This window comes from Molossus molossus, unplaced genomic scaffold (assembly GCF_014108415.1).
Source record: "Molossus molossus isolate mMolMol1 unplaced genomic scaffold, mMolMol1.p scaffold_m16_p_23, whole genome shotgun sequence".
Taxonomy (NCBI): domain Eukaryota; kingdom Metazoa; phylum Chordata; class Mammalia; order Chiroptera; family Molossidae; genus Molossus; species Molossus molossus.
In genome coordinates, this window is record NW_023425359.1 from 10,874,054 (window position 1) to 10,900,957 (window position 26,904).

Here is a 26,904-nt window from a genome sequence, read left to right on the forward strand (position 1 = left end):
AATATTTAATTCTACTTATGAGTTGACTTGCTTTCCATAGTAGGTGAGCAATTTTGAAAGTACTTTCTGAGTAGTCTGAGCAAATAAGCAAATATGTCGAAGATAATGGAAGCCAAGGTTCTCACTGTTAAGGAAGGAAGTTGGTTATGAAAGGGGAGAGAATAGGTCCACCATGTTGTTAGATTGGAATTGGAAACAGTGTGACTGTACATGTATCTATTCATATAAACACATACAGACAAATACTCATCTTCACACATGCATGTGTATACTCACATCCTGGCTGTGTCTACTAAGGTGGCCCAGAAGCAGACCTCTCAGTAGCAGTGAGCACCACCTAGTGACAAATCCTGGCTTCTAAGCACCATCCTCCACTAAAAGCACGGGAGCTCCTTGAACAAGTACTGATTCCAAGACCTATACACGGACAGTATAAGATGAGAGTGTCTAAGCCCTATGCTGTACACCTGAAACCAACACAAAATAATATAGCATGGAAACTAATTGAAAATTAAAAAATAGCCCTGGCCGGTTTGGCTCAGCGGTTAGAGCATTGGCCTGCGTTCCGGAGAGACCCGGGTTCAGTTCCCGCTAAGGGCATGTACCTCGGTTGCAGTTTGTCCCCGGCCCTGGTTGGTTGTGCGGGTGGCGACCACTCGATGTGTCCCTTTCACATCGATGTTTCTCTCTCTCTCTTCCTCTCTCTCCCTCCCACTCTACCTGAACAAAAAATGGAAAAATGTCCTCGGGTGAGGATGATAAAAAAAGAAAAAGAAAAAATAAATGAACAAGGTAAGCCTGGGACATCTTGTGGGGATAGAAAGCCAAGAAGGGCACAAGAATAATGGAGATGTGTCATAGAGGGACCAGCTTGAAGTGGTTCCCACTGGCCAAATCTGGGATGAATTGAACATAAAAATAAATAATGATCGTAACGGATTATCCATGACTCCATGCTGATGTAAATAAGTTAATAAGTGAGGGAGAAGGGAAAGCTCTTACTTATACTACCACAGTATTAACTAATGAATAAGAAAGAATGTTAGAGTAGAAAAGTCATCATTGGATGTAAAACTAGTAGGTGAGAGTTTGATGAGGAATAGGATATTTACATGGTCTTCGGCTCTGCCAACAAATTGCCTGTTACATAAGCGATTTTCAACCGGTGAGCCGCAAGAATTTGTAAGATACGCGATACCTGCCTGTTTAGTCAGGGGCACTGACCTCTTTCCCCTTAGACTGTCAAACTAAAAAATAATAACAGCCAACACAACAATAGCCACCCAGTGGGAATGCCCTGTCTTGAACCATAAATATGCAGGTCATATAATAGAGTTGCATCTGATTGGTCATGTCACATCATAAGGTTTTGCCTGATTGGTTAATTCTTGGTACCAGAAATTCTTATATACAAGTATAGGTACCTGATTTTTTAAAAAGTCACTTTGGGCCCTGGCTGGTTTGGCTTAGCAGTTAGAGCGTCAGCCCGTGGACCAGAAGGGCCTAGTTTGGTTCCTAAGGGCATGTACCTCGGTTGCAATTTGTCCCCGGCCCCTGTTGGGGTCGTGTGGATGGCAGCCAGTCGATGTGTCTCTCTCACATTGATGTTTCTCTCTCTCCCTCCTGCTCTAGCTTTACAGCTAAACACGGACAGAGAATCCCTACCACACCTGAACTTAAAAAATAAAATAAAATCACTTTGGAACTAAAGGGTATTTATATTTTCTGTAAATCAATGAACATTATACCTTTTTTGTCAGATCAGCAAAATATATACCATATATTTTGGTGTGCCTCAGAATTTTAGTGACTAGTTTGTGTGTGCCATGAGATGGAAAAGGTTGAAAATCACTGTGTTACATAATTACAAACAGGGAAGTTGTAACTTTACAATGGAGGAGCCTGGGAGAGGCCCCCACGTCACTACAGTGATGCTCCAGGGCTCCCAGCACCGGCCACCAGCTCACAACTGTGTGTGTTTCTTCCCAACTCTGTGATCGGTGACAACACCTTGGTAGCTTGAAACTGGCCGTGGTAGAAGTCTTTACACTGAACATTGGAAAATACTATAAGTGAGGGTTTTCTCTCCCCCCGGAGAACAATTATTAAACATTTTCCAGTGCACCACTGATGTTAATCAAGTGGTCAGAGGTAATATCACTAATATCAGGACAAACGGTCATCGTGTGTCTTACTCATGGTGGCCCCTGGCCTCCCTGCTGCGTCTCCGGATTCCTCGTCATGGTGACTCTCACACAGTAAGCACGTTGTATACTGTTGTCACAAATCCCTCGATATTGTTCTTTAAAAGAGAACCATCTCTTAACTAAGAAGGTCGGGTGTCCAACACTGGAACCTCAGTCATCAGAACAAGTGAAGGAAACGTGGCGGGGGAACCGGCGACTCCGATCACTGCCACTGTCAAGCTCTTGTTCTCGGTTAGACTTGAGGCTTCGTCGTTTCTGCCCCAGACTCCTTGACGGACTTCGGGATCATCAGCAACTTTCGTCTTTAACGTAGTTGTAAAATGAAAAAAAATGTACCTAAAAATCTAGGTAAAGAGTCAGTTTTGCTCTGCAGGTTGGATATTTTTTAAATAGCAAGATTTAAAATAATAAATGATCTCGAAAAGTGGACGATCCAAAATGTCAAGTTCATTCTTCAGTCCCGCCTTTTTTTTTAAAAAAAAAGGGAAGGTAATATTGCAGACATTGTAGAAAATATAGTCAACCAGAACTGTAATTGGAAAAAGGAGTGCTCAACCTCTGTGTGTACTTAGTCCATGTTTGAGGCCTGTCCAGTACCAGTTTACTCCCGTTAACTCCTACTTGTCGTCAAGGAGACACTGACGTGGCCCCACGTGCACCTGTGACGCAGTCGATGGGGGCAGGGCTGGGAGGAAAGGCTAGACGTTCCCATTCTCGGGTATTTACGCCTTTTAAAAATCAGCCCTACTGCCCTGGCCGGTTTGGCTCAGCGGTTAGAGCACCGGCCTGCGGTCCAGAGCGACCCGGGTTCGGTTCCCGCTAAGGGCATGTACCTCGGTTGCAGTTTGTCCCCGGCCCTGGTTGGTCGTGCGGGTGGCAGCCACTCGATGTGTCCCTTTCACGTTGATGTTTCTCTCTCTCTCTTCTTCTCTTTCCCTCCCACTCTATCTGTGCAAAAAATGGAAAAAAATATCCTCGGGTGAGAATAAAAAACAAAAACAAAAACAAAACAGCCCTACTGAGGTAAATTTAGATATCAGAAAAATCCATAATTTTAAGTGTGCAATTAAATGTATTTTGACAAATGACAGTTTTAACCTTCATAATCAAGATACAGAACATTTCTCTCAGCACAAAAATGTCCCTTGTGCCTGTCCCCTACCTACCTCCAGGTCCTGGCAACCCTGATCTGTCACTTGAGTGTGTGGCTTTCTAGACCGTCACACAGATGAAATCCTACAGTATGTCTCTGGTAGCTTGTCCCTGTGTGTTGCTACTACTGTGAGTGTTTCGTTGTAATGCTACACCACAATTTGTTTATCCATCAGCACCTCGCGGACTTTTAGGGGGTTTCCAGTTCTTAGCTATTATGAATAAATCTTTCAGTCTCACTTGAACAACAACCAAGACATTCTTTACCACCATTGCTTTCATTCTGGTTTGTAAATATGGGTAACCACAGATGAGATCATCTGTTTTGAGAACCAAATGAACGCCAGTGGGGAAGACTGACTCAGCTATTCTTCATGAGTCTCTCAGACCCAGCGGAAAATTGCCGCTCATTTTTCTGTGCTTTGGTAGTTTGTTCTCTTCTTCCTTTCTTGTAGTGTATTTCACCTCTTCCTTTTATTCTGGCTACTTTTAATTTTTTTTTTAGGGCCAGGACCAGGCCATACTTATCTTTATTTGACCCAGTGCCTAGCGGGATGTCTTTAACATAGTAGAATTATAATAAATATTAAATAAATCCATGTGGATTTTTCTCTAATCCCTTCCTTGGCTACCTACGTGGTTTTTATTAATTCCTTCAATCCATCATTGCATTACCCCCCCCCCCCAGAGTGTTATGAAATAGGTTTCGCTAAATCAAACTACTTCAGATCTCTCCTCTGCCTCTATATCTCTTGCAATGTAACCTTCGAGCAGATTTCTAATTATTGAGGACCCTCTTTTTTTCCAACTATAATGTGAGAGGATTTGATTAAACAAATTTGAGGTTCCATTTCAGTTCTAACATTCTAAGGTTTTGGAAAAAACCTACTAAGTTGGAAAAAACCCACAAGGGGAAAAGGCAACATGGAAGGAAGGGAGAGGAAGGAGGTAGGAAAGCAAAACTATGCCAAGTTTTTAAATTTTTGTTAATCCTCACCAGAGGGTATTTTCTCCATTGGGCTTTAGACAGAGTGGTAGGGAGAAAGGGAGGGAGAGAGAGAAAAAACATTGATGTGAGAAAGACACATCAGTTGGTTGCCTCCCACATGACCCGGAGCAGGGCTGGGGATCGAACCTATAACCCAGGTATATGCCCTTGACTGTTGGGTCGCTCCCCTTTTCCCTCTCCAGTGGGCATTGGTTTTGAACAGCGCATTTGATGGTCACCCGATTATTAGGGATCTCGGACCCCAGGTCCTCCTACCTGCATGCCCTGCTCTGAGTTGGGTCTGGCTTGGGCGTGTCACCAGTGGGAAAGCCCACGGTACCGTTTCGGCTGCTGCCCACAGTAGTGCTGTCCTCAGTTGGCGAAGCCATTAGAGGCATCTCTTCTAGGCCCTCTTTTAACGTGTCCCAAAAGTTCCTGCCTCCTCATCTAAGACTAGAGCAGATTCTCCCTAAAGACGGCAGCCTGCCTTCCCCTATGCTAAGGGTATTTTAAGAACATCCATTCATTCAGCTCGGTGCCCACTGCCTATGTCCAAGTGCCGAGCTGGGCTCAAGGAACAGCGAGACAAAGATGACAAAGAAGGCAGACGTGGGAACCAGTAACGGCAGTGTGATCAGTGCTATCTCAGTAGGATGTATATGCACAGCATATAGTGAGGACACGGAAGAATGAATAGCTCATTTGGGGAACAGTGGAAGGAGGGGAGGGGAGTCTTGAGCAGGCCTTAAAGGAGTAATGTACACTGAGCAAGGGGACAGGGGCTGGGATGGGGGGGCTGATAGAGGGCGGGGGGGAGGCACTCCAGGAAAACAAAGAGACATGCAGTGATCCTTGGCCAGCAAATACCTGCTGTGACTAGGGAGGCCAAAGTGGCCTAGTCTGACTGTCGTGTGTGCAATAGACCAGTTTGAGCTGAGTGTGAGGCAAGACCCTAGAGCAAATCCCAGGGGGTGTTGTTATTCGAAGCAGCGGAAGGGACCTCACCTCACACTGAGCGTGGCCCCCGATGATTCCGGTTGAGTGGGGTGTGGGCATGTCGTTCTGGAATTCGACACAGCACGGCCGCATGCACCGGCCCGTTCCAGCCCAAGCTTCCCCTGTGCCGCTCTGCGCTCGAACCAGTGGCGTGGGTTCCGCAGCCGCACACCAGCAGCGATGGCTCTGTGGAAGCGTTTTGTTCAGTCTGGCAGAGTCGAGGCAGTAAATATCTCAGTAACTAAAGAGGTGTGGATGAGAAATGCCCACAAGGGGATCAGCAGTCAGAAATATCTAAAGTGGTTGAAGGAAACCCTCATCTCACTTACCCATATCTAGAGTATGAAGAACCACCCCAAAGTGTGTGTGTGTATGTGTGCATAGTGTAAGCATGTGTGTGAGCATGTGTGCATAGGTGTGTGTGAGCATGTGTGCATAGGTGTGTGAGCGTGTGTGAGCATGTGTGCATAGGTGTGCGTGTGTGTGAACAGGTGTGCATAGGTGCGTGAGCATGGGTGTGTGTGTGCATTTGTGTGTATAAGCATGTGTGAGCATGGGTGCATAGGTGTGTGAACATGGGTGTGAGCATGGGTGCATAGGTGTGTGAGCATGGGTGCATAGGTGTGTGAGCATGTGTGTGAGCCTGGGTGCATAGGTGTGTGAGCATGGGTGCATAGGTGTGAGCGTGTGTGTGAGCATGCGTGTGTGTGTGAGAGTGTGTGTGTGTGTGCGCGCGCACTGTCAGGAGCCACAGTGCCGCCCACCTTGAGGTCCTTTGCATCCTCAGGTTCTGATCATTTAGGAAGCGTCTCTCTTTAGGAGCCCCTGTGATTGGGTATTGACCACTGGGGCCCAGTGGGATGGGTCAATATTCAATCCCAGTGCATGGATATTGTCTTTGACTCCAGAAGCTTCTTCTCCTGCAGTTTCTTCCCATGTGACCCAAAGGGGATTTATTATGAAGTGCTGGGAAGTTACTCATTTCATATTCACATATATTCACATTGCGTGGCTGATGTGTGAAAATATTTAGCAAACACATGCCTGTGGTACTGCAAAATCCTTGCCTTGCCTCTAGATCGGTTCTTCTCCTTTATATTTGAGGTTCCATTTTAAGTTTGGGAGGAAAAGCGGAGGTGGTCTACACAGCTTCATTTCCAGAGTTTAAGTTTTGGTGCATGAGCCATGCTGCTCCTGTAATTCCAGGATCTTCGGGAAACGTTAACCAGTCATAAAAGACTCACTAGTGGTGCAAACATTAAGGATGTTACAGCGGAAGGTGTTGGTGTGTTGAAGTTACAAAGTGCCATTATTCGGTTGTCATGATTTTTTGATTGGTCAAGTCGCGTACTCCGTCCCTTTGGATTCACAGCATGTATTTAACATCGTATGGAAGGTCCTTTGGACTTTCCCCCTAATTGGGGGGGGGGGTGAGTCTTCTGCTGAGCAATTTACTGCGTATCAGCTCTCTGCGGTCTGTGGGGGAAAGGCTGGGGGCGCGTGCATCTGTAGATTAAATTCTGTCTCCTCTCTGCTTCGTAGACTGGAAAAAGAGAGCACTCAGCAGACCTTCAGCAGCGAAGCAAAGGCCCAAGCCCTTCAGGCCCAGCAAAGAGAGCAGGAGCTGACACAGAAGATGGAGCAAATGGAGGCCCAGCACGACAGAGCTGGTAGGTGGTGGGGAAGGATTAGAGCCTGGGCACTCGCCTGCGCGCCAGGCCCACGCCTTACTGTGAAATGACATCAGGAACACCTGTAACCTTTGGCTGGCCGAAGGGAGCAGATGCTAACTACACCGGAGATTCCGAATTACATATTAGTTAGCGTTTAACAGAGAAAATGGAAAGTATTGCCCACTGTCTGTTGATTTCAGAGTGCTGCTCTCACATCTGTTGCACCATCTGGATTATGAGTTTATTTACCTGTGTTCAAGAAACGTAAAGCTGAGAGAGACCACAACAAAGTAGAAAAACAAAGGGCTTGTTTTTGGCTGGGTTTTCAGGCACACATGTTATATAAAGAAAATAGCATCAGAAGCTCTGCGGGAAACGCTCTGAGCTTACAGTTAAAGTCTCCTGAATAGCATTGAACAGTTCCCACAGTACACACATTATAGCTACTCTAAAAGCCTAATGAGTTTGCTTCAGCATCCAAACTGGAGAAAAGCTTTAGCCATTAATCGGTTCTTAATTCACTGTCGCAGCTGGATGTAATTCAGTGGCTCCAAATGGATATGTTCCTTTATTTAATCTTTGCAGCTTCGAACATTTTTAGCATGTGGATGATGCCCCCGCCTCCCCCAACCCGATCTAGAGTGATGTTTAATCCTTTGCATTCTTCAAGTTCTCACAACTGCTGTTAAAACGCACTAGTACCAGGCAGTGACCACAGCTGGCAGCTTGGCTAAAAATTGCCATCTCCCATCCCGTTGGCACTGCTCTGCAGCCCGAGTTGGCCAGTCGCTCTTTACCTTTCATTTGAAAGTAAAATGCACTTTGAAAACAGGCAGCTTGCTCTGTGCAGTCGGAGAGTTCTGTGGTTCTTTTCACTTCTGAGTTGTGTGTTCACAGACAGCGGTAGTCAAAACAAGACAGGGCCACTCATTAGAATTCCACACCACGCACTCCGAGCTGATTGTCCTATTAAAACAAAAGTTTAATTGATCCTGTCTCTTCCAGAAAAAATGTTGCTTACTTTTCAGTGCTTTGATTTATTTTTTGCTTTGTGTGCTCTCTGCTTTTTGCTGAAATTGAAAAGAAATAAAGGGACTTATTTAACCTTACACTACAGGTAATTTTCACGTGGTTTAACGTAGACTGTATTTGATGGCATGGTACAAAAGAAACTGCTTATTCTATAGGTGAAAAATAGCAACGTAAAATTCATTCAATAACCTCTCTACTTATAAAGAGGTAAATGTCATATTTATAAGTCATATAATTTCCTTCAGCACTTTTAGTAGAGACTTTCTTCTACCAGCATTTTGCCCCCAAAAATGAAAATTCACCACACTTATTAGATGTTTTTCACACACACACAAAAAAAAGAGGAGGAAATTATAGGCTAAATTATTGTTTGCCTACACGGCTAGCAGGATCCTTGGGATCATGGAGCTGGGCAGAGGCTCGGAGCCAGATGAGGTTCTGTAACCGTTCGAGCCATCTTAACAACCCTCCCCTTGATGTTGCACAAAAGACCACGCTCTCTGCAGTTTCTGTCACCAGATCTTCACTGAAGCTCACACTGTGGACAGTGAAAGCAGACTCCATATCTCACCTTCATAGTTAGAATCGTATATGCAAGATGGGCGGGGTAGGTGTGAGCACATGTGAAGCACCAACAGGAATTAGTGTAGAAGGGGTCCTCCGTACCTTAGTTTGAGTTATTCGATTGTAATAACCTTTAACACTTTATAGTAAAATTGTCAAAGTAAAAAATACATCTTGCACGTGACAAGTTCGTATAAGCATGTATGACTCCACCGTGGAATTGGATAATGTGTTAACGTGTTAAGACATTACACTGACCTGGTATGATCAGAAGTGTCCCCAGGGAGTAGTTATTCAGAAAATGAATGGCTGACCAGATTCAGTGTCTTACCGGGTGAGCAGTCCTTAGACCTAGGGCGTTGAACCTGACCTAGTAGCCTCTGGGCAACACGTAGGGTCTTATGCTTTTACCGCTCTACGTGTGGAAGGGCTGGGAGCTGCTACCAAAAACGTCTTATGTTGGTGGGGGTTTATTATTATTTCTAGAGAGTGAACAGTACTCATTGCTGACCTCCCAGAATACATTTTTGACAAAGTTGAAGGAAGAGTGCTGCACGTTAGCCAAGAAGCTGGAGCAAATCTCTCAGAAGAGCAGGTGGGTACCGTCCCAGAATGCTTTCAGACACTGTCGGTTTCAGTTCTGTCGTTTTCCTTCAACAACAACGTGTCCACCATTTTACAGGCAAAGATCAGAATCAGATACAGCAGGCCCCCTCGTTCATAGTTTCACTTTTTGCAGTTTCAGTTCATCTCGGTCAGTCGTGGTCTGAACATTTTAAATGGAAATTCCTGCAATAGATCATTCATGCGTTTCAAATCGCAGGCAGTTCCGAGTGGCGTGGTGAGGCCTGGAGGGGCCCCCTCTGTCCCACCGGGGTGGGAGTCATCTCTTTGTCCAGCCCTATCTGAGTTGTAGATGGCCCCGCCCCCTAGTCACTAGTCACCGTCTCAGTGGTCAGTTGCCCAGGGAGCACAGTGTGTATGTCCAAGTCACCTTTATTTTACTGAATGATGGCCCCAAAGACCCAAGTAGTGATGCTGGCCATTTGGATGTGCCAGAGGGAAGCCACAGTCCTCCCGATAAGAGAAAATGAGAGACCGGACAATAAGGTATTTTGAGTTGTGGGGAGAGTGAGAGAGACCACATTCATATAACTTTTATTATAGCATATCATTATAATTGTTCCATTTTGTCACTAGTTGCTGTTGTTAATCTCTTACTGTGCTTAACTGATAAATTAAATTTTATCATAGGTATGAATCAAAGGAAGAAACAGGTTTTTCAAGCATCCACTGGGGGGTCTTGAACATATCCCCCGTGGATAAGGGGGTGGGCTACTGAATGTGATGACACGTTTCCTGTGAAAACATTTTCTCTTGTGAACATCTTCTAAGTTGTCCTTACAGACACCTTGGTGTTTTTTCCTGAATATGCATACCTACCGTTATTGGACTTTTTTAATGGTTTAAATGTCATGGAAAACCATGCATGACATTTCAGAACACAAAGGTCAAGATATCAGTTATTCTAATAAAGAATGCAGATAAGTCGAGCAGTTTTAAAGTCTATACATGTAACATTTTAATCTATTATCACAGTTCTCTTTCGCTATAAACATACAAAAGCTATCTTTAGGTCAAATTATAGTAAATGAAATGTGTATCTATAAAAATGAACGATGATACTTGGAAATAAATAACTAAAACCATCCTTTCCTTCTCTTTCTAAAAGAGTTACATTTTAATAAAATAGCCATTGTGCATTTATTATATGTATACAGCTCTTTTATAAATCCAGTGCTTGGGATCTTACCGAATTTTTTTTCTGCACACTTTCTAATCACATTATCTCAATGAGTGAATTATTTTATATTCTAAATTCTAAATTGTAAGATGCCTGAGTCTCAGCTCAACTCCGACAGTAACTCTGTAATCTCAGACAAATTTATTTGACCTGCTTGAACTGTGGTTTCCTCTTATAAATGAACATGATTGGACAGAATCCTTTAAATTGAACTATAAAAGGCAATGTTCACTTAATCAGCTAGATATCAAATACAATATAACCTAATGAAAAAATAACCCAGACTGTATATCTTGTCTTCTGTGTATTTCAGAACTCACTTAGGTCTGCACAGAGCAAGCAGTGTGGCTCAGCAAGCATACCTTCTGACCTGGGTGTCTCATTCAGAAAGAATTTCTGGGGGGGTCAGAGCATCTGATCACTCTGAACCCGACCTTGGTTCCTCCGTCAGTAGGCTGGCTTAGCCAGTGCAACCCCATCTCTGAGTCTTCCGGGGAATCAGAAGGCTTAGGAGTCCAGTTCCTTGTGCTCATGGGAAGGCACAGGCTCCTGTAGCCGCTGGGAACATGCTCTGACAATTGCTCCTTCTCAGCACATGCTGAGTCAATGTCTTGTTCGAGCAGGGGAAGCCCAGGGCACCACGGTGCCACTATTTTCAGGAAGTCTGACACGGAAACCCACATGATTTTGTCTTGAAAGAGACTCAAAATGTCAACAGTAGCAATTCCTAACCAGAAATATTTGATTTGCCTCACACAGATCCAAATGTAAGTAATTGTTAGAAACGAACATACTGGATGATGTAATTTAAGAAAAGTTAAATTGATCTGGGGTTTATAATATTATATTATTTTAAGATTGCTTTGTGATTGATTATTGATTAATTATCTTGCCTTCTAAGAAGGAATCATTCAGGAAATTGGAGTGGATAAAAGAGAAAGGGGTGCTGTGTGCTTGGTATATGTTATATAATTCTCCCAATGAGACAGAAGTTATCATCTTTTACAGATGAGGAAACCAGTCCTCACAGTTTTAAAAGGCTGGTAAGTGGGGAAGCTAGAGTCCTAACTTAGGTATTTCTGGTTCCAAAGTCTGTGATCTTTCTTACAATAAGTGCAATATTTTACATCTACTACAAAAGAAAATCCAGGCCAAAGTAGTTACGATGGGAAAGTTGGGGGAGCGGAGGATTAATCTTTAAATTCTCACAGAGAAGTAGGCACACTTGGCAGGCGAGGCTCAACCTGTGAGCCTGGGTTTGCCTGTGCCCTGCTCCCCAAGGCTCCCTTCATCCTGCTGGACACCTGTCACCTCACCCTGTGCTGGTCCAGTGACCTTGAACCTCAGAACCTCTCCAGCTCCTCTTGTTTCTGACTCCTGTAGCTCTTGACCACTGCTCGTGTTCCTTTTCATCTGATATCCAGATGGCGCTGGATAAATAGTCGTTAAATGAATGAATGAAACGAGCATAGTGCTACTTCCCTTCCTCCCCCATCCTGGTCTGACTCTGGTTCCAGCCTGTTTCTTTGTTGATGACACAGGTGATCAGCCTGTTCCTTTGTTGATGACACAGGTGATCAGCCTGTTCCTTTGTTGATGACACAGGTGATGTGCAGTAAAAATAAACATTCTGGAATTCAGAAAGAACTAGGTTTGAATTCTACTCTGCCATTTAGCTTCATAACCTTGGGTACACTCTGCCCAGTCTCTCCAAACCTCAGCTTCTCCATCTGTAAGTACATTTCCAGCACCATTTCAGGATTGCTGCGGGGTGTGACCTGTAGAGAGAGACGCGTCGGCACACAATAGACATAAAGCCCAGCCCAGCGCGGGACACAAGTACCCAGCAGCTGCTGTTCTCGGGTCTTGACTGGCAGTTTGGACATCACTCCAAGTAGCTATTCCTGTCTTTGCCGGGTTCTGAGTGCCATTTCCTGAGGGAAATGACACCTACATTACAGTGGAAACCTCATAGTGAAGGCAAAGCAGGGTCAGGAGAACGTGGATGCGGCTGTGACTCAGGCTTTGCTCTGGCCAGAGCCCTGTTCTGTGAATCTGAAGAATTAAAACAGGCACCTCCTGTAACTTCACCAGTTGATCCCAATCTAAGGCCTGGCGAACTGTAAACACTCGATACATTGTTCCTTATTATTGGTAAAACTTTAAAAGGTTTCTAAACTTTATAAATTATGTATCTTATGTGTCTCACAAGAAAATAACACACAGGATAAAAATAGTGATTTTAGAGGTTTTTTTGTTTGTTTGTCTACTCTTAAATTTCGTGATCCAGCCTCATTCCCCACTGGCTCTACATAAAGACTATGAGATTTTCAAAATCCATGCAAAATTTACCATTCTATTCTGATACTACTTTCTGCTTTGAAACCCACCTATAAAACTTGAAGAGCTCATGGTGTTTCTTTTAAAATAAAAATCATAAACTTATTAAGCCTGCTAGAAGCCCTCCAGGAGTACCAAACCAAAATGTAGTACCCCATACTAAACTTTTGGGGTAAGTAACTTTTTGAGGTGAGATCTTGGAGTTTTCTGAGCTTGCTAAGGTGGTGTCATTATGGAAGCTCAGTCTCCAAAGTAATCATTTAAACCACACGGTACTTTTAGTTCAGGTTTGCTTCTGATTTCTACAGCAAACTCTCCCCTGGAAGTAGGTGTGTTTATTTTGTATGTGCCAACAGTTTGAAGCACGTTTTATTGCTCCCCTTTTCTTACCAGTGACATTTCTGTAGGAGTTTACGTTATTCTGTAAGAGTTTAATGTTATTCAAAATCCCACCCTCAGCCAGTGGGTCCACACCATGTGAAGTAGGCTCCCTCTTCTCTGGTAGAGCTAGTCATTTCATCAGAGCCCCTGCAGAATGGGTAGGGAAGCCGACAGCCTGGGCTCCCCGCCCCTGTTCACTCTAGCTCCTTACCCCAGCCTCATGGGAAGGTGTTTGGAAACGGTTCCCTCGTGCAGTGTGCGTGTGTGTGTGCGTGTGCGTGTGTGTGCGTGTGTGTTCCTCCCCAAGTCGGCATTATAGCAGTGCGTACTGTTCTGTTCACTGGAAGTCTGTGATTAGCACAGTACTGTCTGCACTGTGTGCGTTCCACACTGCTGGCGTGGTGTCCCTACCCCAGGCTCTGTGAATGGCACGTCCCACATCCCATTTTAAAACTAAAAATGAACTGCCGATCCTGTGCATTTTATCTAGCTTGTGTTTGACCACCAGAGCAAGAGAATGAATTCCGTTTTTCTCCCCACTGGCACGAGGCAGACATTCTGGCTGATTGTCACTGAAGCTCACATAAACTTCAGCTGCCCTTTGATCTTCATTCCCCAGGGCCCTGAGAACTTACTACAGTTACAGGGTTGTTTCTGAACTTGGGAAGCGGAGGTATCTAAATACCTTTGGTGCTACTGGGATTGCTCTCTATCAAAGTGGAGGAAGGGCTCTTTTTCCCCAGGCACTTAGATGAATGAGTAGTGAAATGTTTGCAGTGTGGTTTGCAGTGTGATCTAAAGGGCCCAGGACAGCTCTGAAAGGCTGGGAGCTGGCTGGGGGTGAGCCTCCCCAGCTGCAGAGAGCCGATCAGCACGTGCTGGGTTTAGCCTCTCAGCGCACATGGAAAAGAACAGGATGGAGAGCACGCAGAACCTGAGGCCACTTGGTTTTGCTTCTCTTCTTTCTTTTCCATCATTGTCGCTTTCTGGGTTGCTAGGCTGGTGGATTGATGTCTTACCCTGCCCATTGTGGATTTGTGATTTGCGTTTTGTAATTAAGAGGAACAATGGGAGTCCATTGGGTCTCGTTATATATAATGGTTGGTTTAATTTGTTTCACTTCTATCTTGTTAATTGTAAATTGATCATTAAGATTTGAATTCTAATCTGTCACCAGGGTTGTGGGTATTGAGGCTAGAGCAATGATCCTGGTTTTAATCACTGATGATGAGAAACAAATTTTATAATTTTGGTACATATTGCAGTTCATATATTTTAACACTGTATTTTATGGTGTTATAAATATTGTTAAATGACTTTTAGTGTAGTTTTACTGTGCGGACTATAATGTATAAATTATATTACTGTTTTGGCAACAGTAGGTATCCAACTGTGTGAGTTTAATTGAAGTAAAGAACACACACCCGGTTGAACTAGTTTTTTTCCCCTTGCATGTTTAGATGTTAGGTTGGAATGCTACAAAAATTATATTCTGCAACAGGAGACTGATGTCGGCCTCTGCTAATTGTTACCAAAAGTCAAATGAAAATCCGAAAGAATAAGAAATTAGGGCTCATGTTTTCTCTTAAAAGCGATTAGCTCTGTAATCCTAATGATAGTAGTAAAATATATGTCATGCAAATGCAATTACACAATATAGCTGGTATATAAAAATGCAGGGAAAAGTTCATGCTTCTGTAAAGCCAGAATTTATCTAAATTTTCTATGAAAATGGAGTAAAGTCAATTATCCTTTTATGTGACAGTAGAATGATTATGTCACAGATCTAATCTCAAACTAACATAGAAACTTGTAAGTTTACTCTTTCAACTTTGCAGACTACAATTTCATTCAATATATCATGGGCTCAAGGCATAAAAAGATGATGTTTACGTATATTTATCAAATTTTTGTTGAACATTGGAAGTTGGTAGGCAAATAATCATTATAAACAAAGAAAACAAAGACCCAAATTATGCAAAGCAGAAAAAAATATTGTAGCAATAAAATACCTGATAGTAATATGTACTTTACAAATGACATTTACATTTCTTTGATTCTATGAGTAAGGCATTCTCAATATAGGGCATTTGGGTATAAATACAAAGATGAATTAAAGAAAACATTTTCTATGACGTTACCATCCAACTAACTATTATTAATAATTTTTGACATGTTTTCTTTCAGTCATTTTCTATGTACATGTAAATGTGTGCATAACATAAATTTATATTGAGTTAGATTATACTATAAATACAGTTTGCATTCTGCTTTTTCACTGAGTATTATCTAATGAACATTTTTCTATATCACTAAATGCTTTGGAAATATAATTTTAATTGAATCATTTGTATGCTTAAGACATTTAAGATGTTTCTGATTTTTAACTGGGATGAATAATATAATAATATTTTTTACATGAATCTGAATTTTTGATGATTCCCTTAGTGGAGATGCCTAAAAGGGGATTGCTGGTCAAAAGACTATGAACCTTTTTAAGACTATTAATGTGCATCACTTTGTTCAAGCAGTAAACTAAATTCTGCTCATGGTGTACATGCGTCACATCAGTATATGATGAGAAGACGTGAGAGATTAAATAAAACTGTGAGAGACGATACTGCACAGTGGGTGGAGCAATGTCCTTGGGGTGATCAGACCCGTTCTTGTACCTGGGCTTGGGTGACTTTAGGCAAATCGTTAAACCTCATGTTTACCTTACAGAGAAAAGGAAATAATCACTTACACTGTAGGAGTAATTGAAATCATTAATATAAAGGATGTATTTCACTATCTGGCATAGAGTAGGTATGTAGTAAATATTTGACTGTAATCTGTTTTTTTTTTTTAATTTTTTTTTCTTTATTGATTTTAGAGAGATGAAGGGAGAGGGAGAGAGAGATGGAAACATCGATGAGAGAGAACATCGATGGGCTGCCTCCTGCATGCCCCCACTGGGGATCGGGCCCACAACCTGGGCGTGTGCCCTGACCGGGAACCGAACCAGCGACCTCTTGGTTCAGGGTCGACGCTCAACCACTGAGCCACACTGGCTGGGCTTTAATCTGGTTTTATTGTGAGTTTCTTTAAATAACAGTGAAATTGAATATTTTATAAATGTTTGTTGACCATTTGTTTCTTCCTCTGTGGATATTTTTCATGTCCCTTGTATTTTTTAAGTTGGAATACGATGGAGAGTGGGGCCAGCCCTTTATCACGTAACACTTCACATCTTCATGTGTTTCATTCTTTCTGGTTCCAGTTCTTTTTTAATTTTTAAAAATTTGTTCTCTATTCTTTTTCTTTTATGAAATTTTTGAAAATCAAATTCACTTTATTTTTTGTTTTAAATACATGTCCATTGTAAAAACTCAGAACATATGGAAAAATAAAAATAAAATTTAATTCCTAATCCTAACAGAGGTAATTCATATTAATACGTGGTACACACATCAAAATATTTTAAAATTATAAAGTGGAATTCCTATCTTATCAACATCATATTTTAGGTCAATAACACCAATAGATAACCACATGGTCAGAATAGCATCTTGATATTCCTTTGTGTAAAAAATGTAACCAATCTTCTATTGACAAATTTCTGGGTTAAGTTTCCAGATAGTCCATTGTAGAGCAAGGTTGCTTCATGAAATAATGCTACAATGAACACTATGATTTTTTTTGTAAAACTGTTTTATATTTTTATATTATAAAATCTATGTTTCCCTGTGATTTTATTCCTTTAAAAAAGTGATTTTTATTCTGGGAAAGTACCTAAGGACAAATAATTATTCTTCTGCATTTTTTCCTAATTTTGTTTAAGGATTTTTTTTTTTTTTTTTTTTTTTTGTCTTCTCAGACTTTTAATTTAGTGCATAGTGCCTGTTATGATAGGAGATATTAATCTTGGAAGAATACTAAATTAACAATTTCTTAGAAAACTGCCCCTAAATTCTTTTATATTGTAAGTCATTCTTAACTGATTTAGAATATTTCAAATACAGATAAATTCTTATTAGAGAAGCAAATGTAGATTGTTTGACCTGAACTTGAAAATGAGATAATCCATGCCCTCATGTATAATCTAGTAAGAAAGATGAAGCATGGAGCACAACTCTGAGGAATCAATTATAGGCTAATGTATGCATAAAAGCTAGAGGTAGTTTCAGAAAATGTGCTGACATATTGAGAACTGCTAGGTATTAATCAGGGCCAGCTTCCTTTGACGTGACACTTGAACCAAGATAAAACCAAACAAGGACTGAGAGGAACTAAAAGTGAGAGATTGCTTCACCCATGTGAACGAGCTGGGTCCTGGGGGTGAGTTCCCTTAGCAAATCCAGAGCTTTTCTTGACCAGGAAGAAAAGGGCTATCTCACCTGAAGGAGGAACTCTTTCTTTGGAGGGAAATAATTCTATATTAAGTGTCTTACTTAAACATCAAGAAACAAGTCAATCATTAGCTACTCTTTTTTAATATACAAGAGTTGTAAACTCTCACTTCTGACCTGAGGGCAGTAGATCTTGAAGAGGTGGTGGTAGTAGGAATAATGTTTAATTGAAAGGAGGTCAGGGGTACAATTTTTCTTGGACAGACATCCTTCTGATCTTCCGATTTTGAAATTTGAGGTAGTCATTCAAGACACAGAAAGGCTAACATATTTCCTGAGAGACATCAGCCATCACCAGAATAAATATCTACAATCCCAAATGAAATATGTAAAGACAGAAAAAAAGTTGGAGTAGTGGTACCTGATGTAACAAAGTACAGGAAGGTGATCTTAAGCGTCTACTGAAGCAAGTTGATCTGCCTTCAGGGTTCCAGAAAACGTTGGAAGGCAGGAGTGGTACGTAGGACTGAAACCAAAATGGACATGTTCACCCTCAGCCCATGCAGCCAGGTGACTGACTGTCCCTCTTCCACCCAGAAAACCAGGGCCTTCCTCTCTGAAGAGATTGAACCAGCAGTCTCTGGTTACAATAGGGGCACTGAAGTTAGAATAGAGAGATTAATAGAAAGTCTGCATATTGAAATGTAAGACTCCACTCCTCTATTTCCACCCAGCTCCTAGGCACTGATGGTCAGGGTGTAACGTTCAGCAAGACACTAGAGGCACCCTCTCTTGGGAAACAGAATAGCCACAGCGGAAAGAATTACAGATACTTATATTGGGAATCTCCGATAGGAAAAGATGGCTTGCCACTTACTTAATCACTCTACGTTAAAGCCCACTCATTTGGGAAAAAGAAATGTACACAAATGCAAATGTGATCCTAGTATGCCACTTAGACAGCAAGGACCAATACTTAGGTAGTCATTTTAACATAAATACTGATAGCGATTAACCACAAGCTGAAATGCTAATAATTAAGTTGACAAGGGAGAGGTGGGAGAAGAGGTCATATAAAAGGGTTTAATCTTCATCTACCATAATGAATCAGCAGAAATGTTTTCATTGATAGAATATGAGGTATTAATATAAGCAAATTAAGAAATACAGAGATAAATACCAGAAGAAATAGCTTTAAAAATGTTAAAGTATATTGTTCAGCATTTGCGGTTCAGTCTCCGGCCCTCATCGAGGTCGTACGAGAAGCAACCAGTCGTTTCTCTCTCTCTCTCTCTCTCCTTCCCTCCCTCCTACTCTATCTGAAGATACATGGAAAAATATCCTCAGGTGAGGATTTAAAAAAACACAAAAATTATGTGTTTGTCTCACTGTTCAGCTGGATGGAGGGTCAAGGAGCAGAGGGCTGCCATTTTTTATTATGATGCATTTTTTATTATGATGCATATGATTTTAATCATATGCCATTAAATCAGTATGGTAATTAAAGGAAACTACTCTCTGTTATAGAAATTAGGCCTGGGGTTGCTCCTTTAACAGCCAGGTGCTGGTCTAAAATAGGTACTAAGTAAATATTTGGTAAATGAATGATGGTCTTTTTAAAAAGGGATTTGATCATTATCATTTTTGTCTTGTTAGAGAAGCCATCCTTATTAGAGTAAGTTGTTATTCCTTTACCTGTCTACTTGAGTCCCTGCAATATACATTCCTCTACTAGATATTTAACAACTTTTAAAATATTTTATTTTACATAACATATTTTTTATTTACATTGTTATGTTTAAATATGGAGTTTCAGATAATTTTAAGGTTATACAATCAAAACATGCTCTAGCAGTAAGAACCTTTAACATCTATTATCTCTGTTTTCACTTCTGTAGATCTGAAATAGCTCAGCTCAGTCAAGAAAAAAGGTACACATATGAAAAACTGAAAAAGTTACAGAGAAGAAATGAGGAATTAGAGGAACAGTGTGTCCAGCATGGGAGACTACATGAGATAATGAAGCAAAGGTAATAAAGCTTTAATAATTAGCTAATGTGCCATAGAAATGCATTTGGTTCACAGACAGAATGGGAATTGCTGAGCAGAAAATAGAATTCATGATCACTACGCTACTTACGGGACACGCTCAGACTCTAATACTTTCGTGTATTTATGCTTTCTCCACTTAGGTTGTTCTTACACTACACAGAGAGGAGGGCGCACCCCCTCAACTATTCTCTGAAGACGTAGATCTAATATAGGACACTGTAGGAAAACTATCCACCTTTAAGATTTTCATTGGTAATGTAATATGGAGGATTTTTAAAACTTCTCCCTTAGAAATTAAGTTTTATATGTCTTTTTGGTAAGATAAAACATTTAGTAGGCCTGAGAAGGTTAAATATCTAATCAGAGGCTGTGCTGATAGTATTGCTAGAGTCAGGATTGGACTCCAAACCATCTGGTTCTTCCCCGTGGTGTTACTTTGAGCAAGTTACTCAACCTCTCTGAGCATCCGTTTCTTCATTTATATATGGAGGCTAATAATACCTACTTTACAGTTTAATATAAAAAGCAAATGTAATATATGTAAAGCATGTGGCTCGTAATAGCCAGGTACTAAGCAGCATCAATGATCCTGACTCTCTTCTTCTAGATGAAGAAATGTAAGCTCAGCCCTGGCCGGTTTGGCTCAGTGGTTGGCACGTCGGCCCGTGGACCAGAGAGTCCCGGGTTCAGTTCCTGCTAGGGGCACGTACCAAAAAGAAATGTGAGTTCGGAGAGACTAGTGAGCTTGCTCAAGGTGGCAGATTAGGTGGTCGAGTTCAAACTTGAATCTTGATCTTTCGACTCCAAATTCCTTTCCTTTTCTGTGCAGTATTTTTTGTAATAAACATAGCCCCTTACTCTTTCCTGTAAATGTGTTGCTTATAATTTCTGTGTAATGACGGATTCCCCGGGGGGAAATGTCAGTACTTTGCAGCATACAGTGACCAGGTTTCCTAGAGTCCAGCTTCCACACTGCCCCCCGGCTCCCCAGCCCTGCCCCATCCCCAGACACCCATGCTTCTCTGTTTCAGAAACAATCGTTGATATAATTGAGGGGAAATGAAGATGTTTATAGATTCCTTTTATTTTTTTATGTTTTAATTTAAAGTAAACCTAGAGTCCTCGGGGTGAGGGGATATTGACAACTTTGATCCCTTGTTCTGTTGAATAGGAGAAAGGAGGTCAGAAAGTGGCACCAAAATACTAAAATGTGGGTATATTTGCAGAGTAGTAATCATTCATTTCTTCACTCATTCAAATATTTGCTTAAGCCCAGACAGACCAGGGGTCAGCAAACTTTCTGGAAGAGGCCAGAGAATAAAATATTTAGGCCTCGGGGGCCACCATGATCTCTGCCGCCCAGTCATCTTTCTGTTGATTTTGTCTTTGTTTTCTACAACCTTTGAAAAAACAAAAACCATTCTTAGCTAGAGGGCCAGCAAAACAAGCAAGAGGATTTGGCCCTTGGGCTGTAATTTGCCCCTGGATTTGGCAACTAAAGCGTCCTTCTAAGATTACTTTTCTTACGTTTTTATGTTGCTTTCGAGTTCTCAGAATGCACTTACGCATGGTCTTAGCTCGAAACAAACCTGGAAAGTAGTTGTTGTCATTGCCGTTTCCAGGAGGAGAACTGAGGCTCAGAAAGATCAAGTTGCCAACTGAAGGTCGGATAGCAAATTAAAATTAATCATTCATTCACTCAACAAATATTTGTGGATTGCTACTATGTGTCATGTTCTTCACCGCATGCTGGGAATAAAATAGCAAAGTAAATACAATTTCTAGTCTAATAGGGAAGCAGGAAGAGCTTCTGACCTTATAGGAAAAATGGATAGAGACAAACTAATTTGATAAATATCGAATTAATTATAGTGACGGTCAATTCTATGAAAGAGAAATATACTCTGCGGTACAAGCACATTTAACAAGAGGATTTATCTTGACCAGGAAAAGTTTCAATGAGAAAATAACACTTGAAATGAATCTGTTGGCGACAGGGTAGGGATTATTAGCAGGAGTTGGCAAACTGTGCCCCAGCTCAGAGCGCATTTTGTATGGCTCAGGAACATGGGCATGTTCATTCACGTACATGTCTGTGGCTGCTTTCACGCTACCATGTCAGGGTTGAGTAGGTGAGTCAGAGATGGTGACCTATTGGCCCACAAGTCTAAAATATTTACTGTCGGGCCCTGTCCTGAAACTTCACCAGCTCCTGTTCTAGAGAAAGGAAAACTCTGAACCTGAAGGTCCTGCGGTTGTCCTTTAGAGGAAGAGATGAAACTGGTTTGACACAAAGAATAAGGGAGGCATGTGATGATGGAGAGGTAGGAGAGGGCCAGACCTAAGGCCCTTTAGTTTTTATTACAGACCTTTTACTTTATCCTGTTCCCTTTCAAAGGGAAGAAACTAAAAATCTTTCCCCAAAAAACAGAAAAACAATGATGTGATCACATTTGCATTTAAAAAAAGAGCAGGAGACAGTGGATTGGAGCAGAGCCGCGGTGTTTACACAGCACCAGTCTGGGAGCTGGTGGGCATTTAGTGGAGTGATGGGTGATGGCTTAGACTTGAAGTGATAATCAAAGTGATACAGAGAAAAGTAAACAGATTGGTGAAATATTTAGGAAGTATATCAACAGGACTTAACAATTGATTGGCTCTGTTGGATGGAGAATGCAGGCATATCAAGGACTAGTACCACTTTCTGAGAACGAGAGAACACTCAGAAGAAGCGGGTTTGTGGTGGAGATGGTCTGGGTTTGGGATGAGAACAGGTGCTAAGTGTTGGCCATGCTCAAATGGATACATTGAATAAGCAGGCGGACAAAAGGCAGCGCTCAGGAGAAATGTCTGGGACAGAGATAGAAATCTCCAGGAGCCTACAGAGGACATTTGAAAATTTGAGAGCAAATGAGATCACCTAGAGAAAAAATCAAGAAGAAACAAGGGCTTCCTGAATCCTCAAAAACACTAATGTTTTTAAAGGTAAGGTAGAGTTTGGCAAAAGAGATTGAGACAAGTAACCCGAGGAGTCGGTGGGAATGGGAAGAGGGTGTTATCACAGGTGCCGAGGGATGGGAATGCTTCAGGACAGCGGGAGTGCTGGTCAACCCTGCAAGCTGAGAGGCTGGACAAGACTGAGAAGTACTCATTGGGCTTAATGAATGGACACTGTTTTGTTACATTAACAAAAATATTCTTAGTGGAAGATTAAGTGCAGAAACCATGTGAGAGTGGATTGAAAAGCGAGTGTGAGTTGAAAATCTGAAACAGCACATTGAAACCTCTATTTCATGAGATTTGGCTGCAAGGGAAAGTGGAAAAAGCAAGACAGACCAGCCAACTGGTGGTGGGAGGATGTGCTGAGAGGGGCATTTGGAACAGAGAATTTTTTTTGCTTTAAGTCGGAGTAGATGTGAATGTATTAAATTCTGATTGCCAAGATTATTAAAGTTGTAAAGTCAGGAGAATTACATTTTTCGACAGCTGATTTGGAAGTCCTGGTGTCTACAGAGGCAGTCGGGAAATTCATGTTATAGATTGCAACGGCATTATTTCCGAGCTGTGCTCTAGAGTGAGTGTTAGTTCATATATTTCCCCCTAGAATACAGAGCTCCACAGTGTACACAGAGGTGACAAGCCCAGAGCCAGAGACTCGCTGAGCGTGCTCATGTGGTCCCATGTGGTCAAGTCCTGTGCCACCAACCCCCAGAATTGTGGCTGTTTTGTCAGTTACATAGTTTCACATCGTTTTTTCTTTCTTGTATCAATTTATTATCTAAATTATATACATAAAAACACTAACGGAAGACATGAAGCTGCTGATTGAAAGGTAACAAGCTAATAATGAGTTTAAATTGCTGTCTTCCGTAAACTAACCTCAGAACTATCTGTACTAAATCTGGCCGTTGTGTTTCTTCTAATAGGAATGTTAAAATAGGAAATGAAGTATTGGTTTTTATCTAATTTGACATTTTATGTTTTGGGGGGGCAGTAAGACTATTCACCATTTTCAGAAAAGTACTTGAAAATAGAAGCCTGACATCTTAATCTTTATCTCATAATTTAAAAACAAAATGAGACAAAATATTGGCAAATAGAATCCAACGATACTGACAAAGAATTGTATACCATGACCAAGTAGGATTCATCCCAGGTACGCAAGGCTGGTTCAGCATTCGAAAATCAGTGAATATAACCCAGCACCAGGCTAAAAAAAAAAAATCACCTGATTATATCAATAGATGCAGGAAAAGCATTTGACAAAATCCAAAACCCAGTTATGATTTAAAACAAAACTCTAATAAACTAAAAACAGAAGAAAACTTTCTGAACATGATAAAGAATATCTAGAAGAAACCTACAGCTAACATTGTGCATAATGGTGAGAAACTCAAAACTTTCCCAGTAAGATCAGGTACAAGGCGAGGATGCTCGCTGTCATGAACACAGGTTAAGATAGAAAAGTCCATCACTTTCATCTATAGCAGCAATGAACAAGTGGAATTTGAAATTAAAAACACAATACCAATTACTTCAGCACCCCCAAAAATGAAATACCTAGTTATAAATCAAACAAAATATGTATAAGATCTATATGAGGAAAATTATAAAACTGATGAAAGAAATCAATAAAGAACTAACTAAATGGAGAGAGATTCCATGTTCATGAATAAGAAGACTCAATACCCCAAACTATAAAACCTGTAGAAGATGACCTAGGTGACTGTGGTGTGGCGATGACGTTTTATACGCAACACCAAAGGCACGACCTCATTCGCTGCTGGTGAGAAAGTGAATGATACGGTGGCTTTGGAAGACAGTTTGGTAATTTCTTACAAAATTAAACATATAATTCAGCAATTGTGCTCCTAGATATTTACCCAAAACAGTTAAAAATTTGAGCTCTGATAGTTTGACTTCCAATGATTTGGGAGAAGGACATTAAGTCATCATTGTATTATCAGTGTTATACTGAGGTCATCTTGCTTTTCAAATGCTGCTATTCCTCCTTTTAATTACAAATTGCTCTTAATTTAGCTCCGTGTTCATGAATTAACTCTTTTTGTGGGATTCCATGTTGTTTTTGACATTTCTTTGGTAATTTTGAACAAAACTTCTGGGGTGATTACATCAGGAGAGCAATACCTTTTGTCTCTATTGAAAGTGTTCTCCTTTGTTCCATTGAATGTGTAGATTTATGGAAGAAAAGCCATTTCATGAATTGTAGTCACCATGTATAACATGCAGACTGCTGGTGACAAATGTCCCAGACTAAAGAGAATGTTTGGTTTGGGGATAATATCTTTATGATATAGAGTGGTATTTTCTGGGTTTTTGTTTTCTAGAAATTAATTAATTTTACCCATGGCTATTCCCCATGAAGGTGTGTGTATGTGTGTGTGTGTGTGTGTGTGTGTACAGGGGCAGAACCATTTTCTCCTTACCATCCTTGCAAATAAGCAGCAGTTTAAAGAGCAAATATTTCAAAGGCATTTTGTAGAAATATAGAAAAGCAGCATCAAAGTGGCTTTTGAGTCACTCTTTTCCACTGACTGCAAATGTTAATGTTTATGTGCTAGGCAAATGTGTCATTAGGAGGAAGTAGGCACCCATCTAGCTGATGCATTGCTGACTGGCTGCGAAATGAAGCTCAACCCATCTTCTGCAAACGTGGGGACGGGAGGGCGGGGTGGGTGGGTATCGGGATGCCAGCGATGCTGTTATGTGCTAAATTGTTCTCTAACCAGCCAGCGCTACTTATCTGCTGCTTCCTCGTCTTCTCCTTCTTTTCATGGTTCTGTGGCTTTGCTTTAGTTCATTTCTAGATCCCCACTTCTGGCTTTATTTCTTCCTCTTACACAGTCACATGGTGCGCCTTTCACTTTATTAGAATTCACACTGTTAGGCTGTGTCATCTAAAATCGGAGACTTACAGAATTATGAAACATGGATTTTTAATCAGCCATGTAGTTGCCAGGACACTGTTCTTTAAAAAAGTTAAAGGACATGTAGACATTGAACCATCTTAACATTGAGGCAGTTTTACCCAACTCCTATCAGCACTTAGGAAGAAATCAATCAAAACTGTAGTTGGTCATAATTTATTGCTCTTCCTGAACTTGGCTACACAAATAAGTGCCATATAATTAACTCGATTCTTTAGCATCATGGAAATTCATTCAGAAAAGTTGGATGAATAGAAGAAATTTTTATTCATGGCCTCAAGTCTTAATTTATACTCTGTATATAACATCTGTATGTATGTCTGGATAATACTGCCAGTTTCCATTGAGAAGGGCGGGTAGAGGCTCTTTCAAGATTGAAATGAATGAAACCTTGTATTTTCAATTCCTAAAATATCTTGAGTAGATAGCGGTTACAATATATGTATGCTGGTTTCTGGCTGGTGTGTAAATTTGGCTGAGTAGTCAATAGTTCATCGTATTATACCCAGAGGTGGTGTTTGCAGCTGCATCCACAGTGCTTCTTGAGGCTGAGGGTTTGGGAAAAAGATCTTAGAAGGCTGGCAGTTTGGGGCATCTTTCGGCGTCACTGGTTGTATTTTAACTATAAAAATGTTGCAACCATCTGGAGAGCGGAGCGGCTGAGGTCTGCGCCCGTGATTGGAAGTAGAGAGATCTGTTTGACTCCATAGACGCTGCATTTCTATAAGGAGGTATGTCAGGCAGGAGCAACGTGGCATGCTGCTGGGGTGTGTCTGCAGCCAATTCCCCGGGGTGGCTGTCCCTCAGACTTTCAAGTGTCACCCTCAAGTGTTCCCGGGCCTGTGTGACACACTGCTGCTGGATTTTCCGCCACTTCTACCACCGGGGTAAAGCCCCGATTTTCACAGAGAACCTGATCTGCGGAAAGAGCATTAAACACACACACACACACACACACACACACACACACACACAGTCCTTTCTGCTAGTCTCGGGAGCTTACCATCTCTTAGAGAGAACACGAGTGCAGCCTCGCTGTCACGGAATCCGCCCACATGGACAGTTCACGCGGTTTCTTCTTCACCAGGAAAAGCTTAGTAACCGCTCGGACCACTTCAGGGTTAGCTCTGCGACACAGCCCCCTCCCCCCCATAGACATGTTTGGCTGTGCACCTCCAACAGTTCAAGCGATTCGTTTTTGCTTATTTGCTTGGCACACCTCCAGCAAGATAGTCCATTAAAATTCAAATCCATTTCCTAATAATTGAGACAATCAATTTACATTAAACAAGGCACAATTATGATTTCATGTACAATTTAAATTCTATAGAAAATAATCAGTGCGCAATAAAGAGGGACACTTATTTTGATGCAAAGGGATGTTTTTATCATCTGCATAAACAAATCTTTGATATTTTCAAAATAATTCCCTCATT

The 26,904-nt window shown here is 41.4% G+C and overlaps 1 protein-coding gene across 1 annotated transcript in view; it reads left to right on the forward strand.

The window, feature by feature from the left end:
• SDCCAG8 (SHH signaling and ciliogenesis regulator SDCCAG8) overlaps window positions 1-19,772 on the forward strand; it is a 143,990-nt gene extending 124,218 nt beyond the window's left edge. Inside the window, exons 14-17 of the mRNA XM_036277573.1 lie at window positions 6,886-7,013; window positions 9,099-9,207; window positions 19,367-19,498; window positions 19,661-19,772. Of these exons, the coding sequence (XP_036133466.1) occupies window positions 6,886-7,013; window positions 9,099-9,207; window positions 19,367-19,498; window positions 19,661-19,721 (430 nt within the window). The 3' untranslated portion in view covers window positions 19,722-19,772. The remainder of the gene's footprint in view (window positions 1-6,885; window positions 7,014-9,098; window positions 9,208-19,366; window positions 19,499-19,660) is intronic.
• Window positions 19,773-26,904: the final 7,132 nt, after the last annotated feature.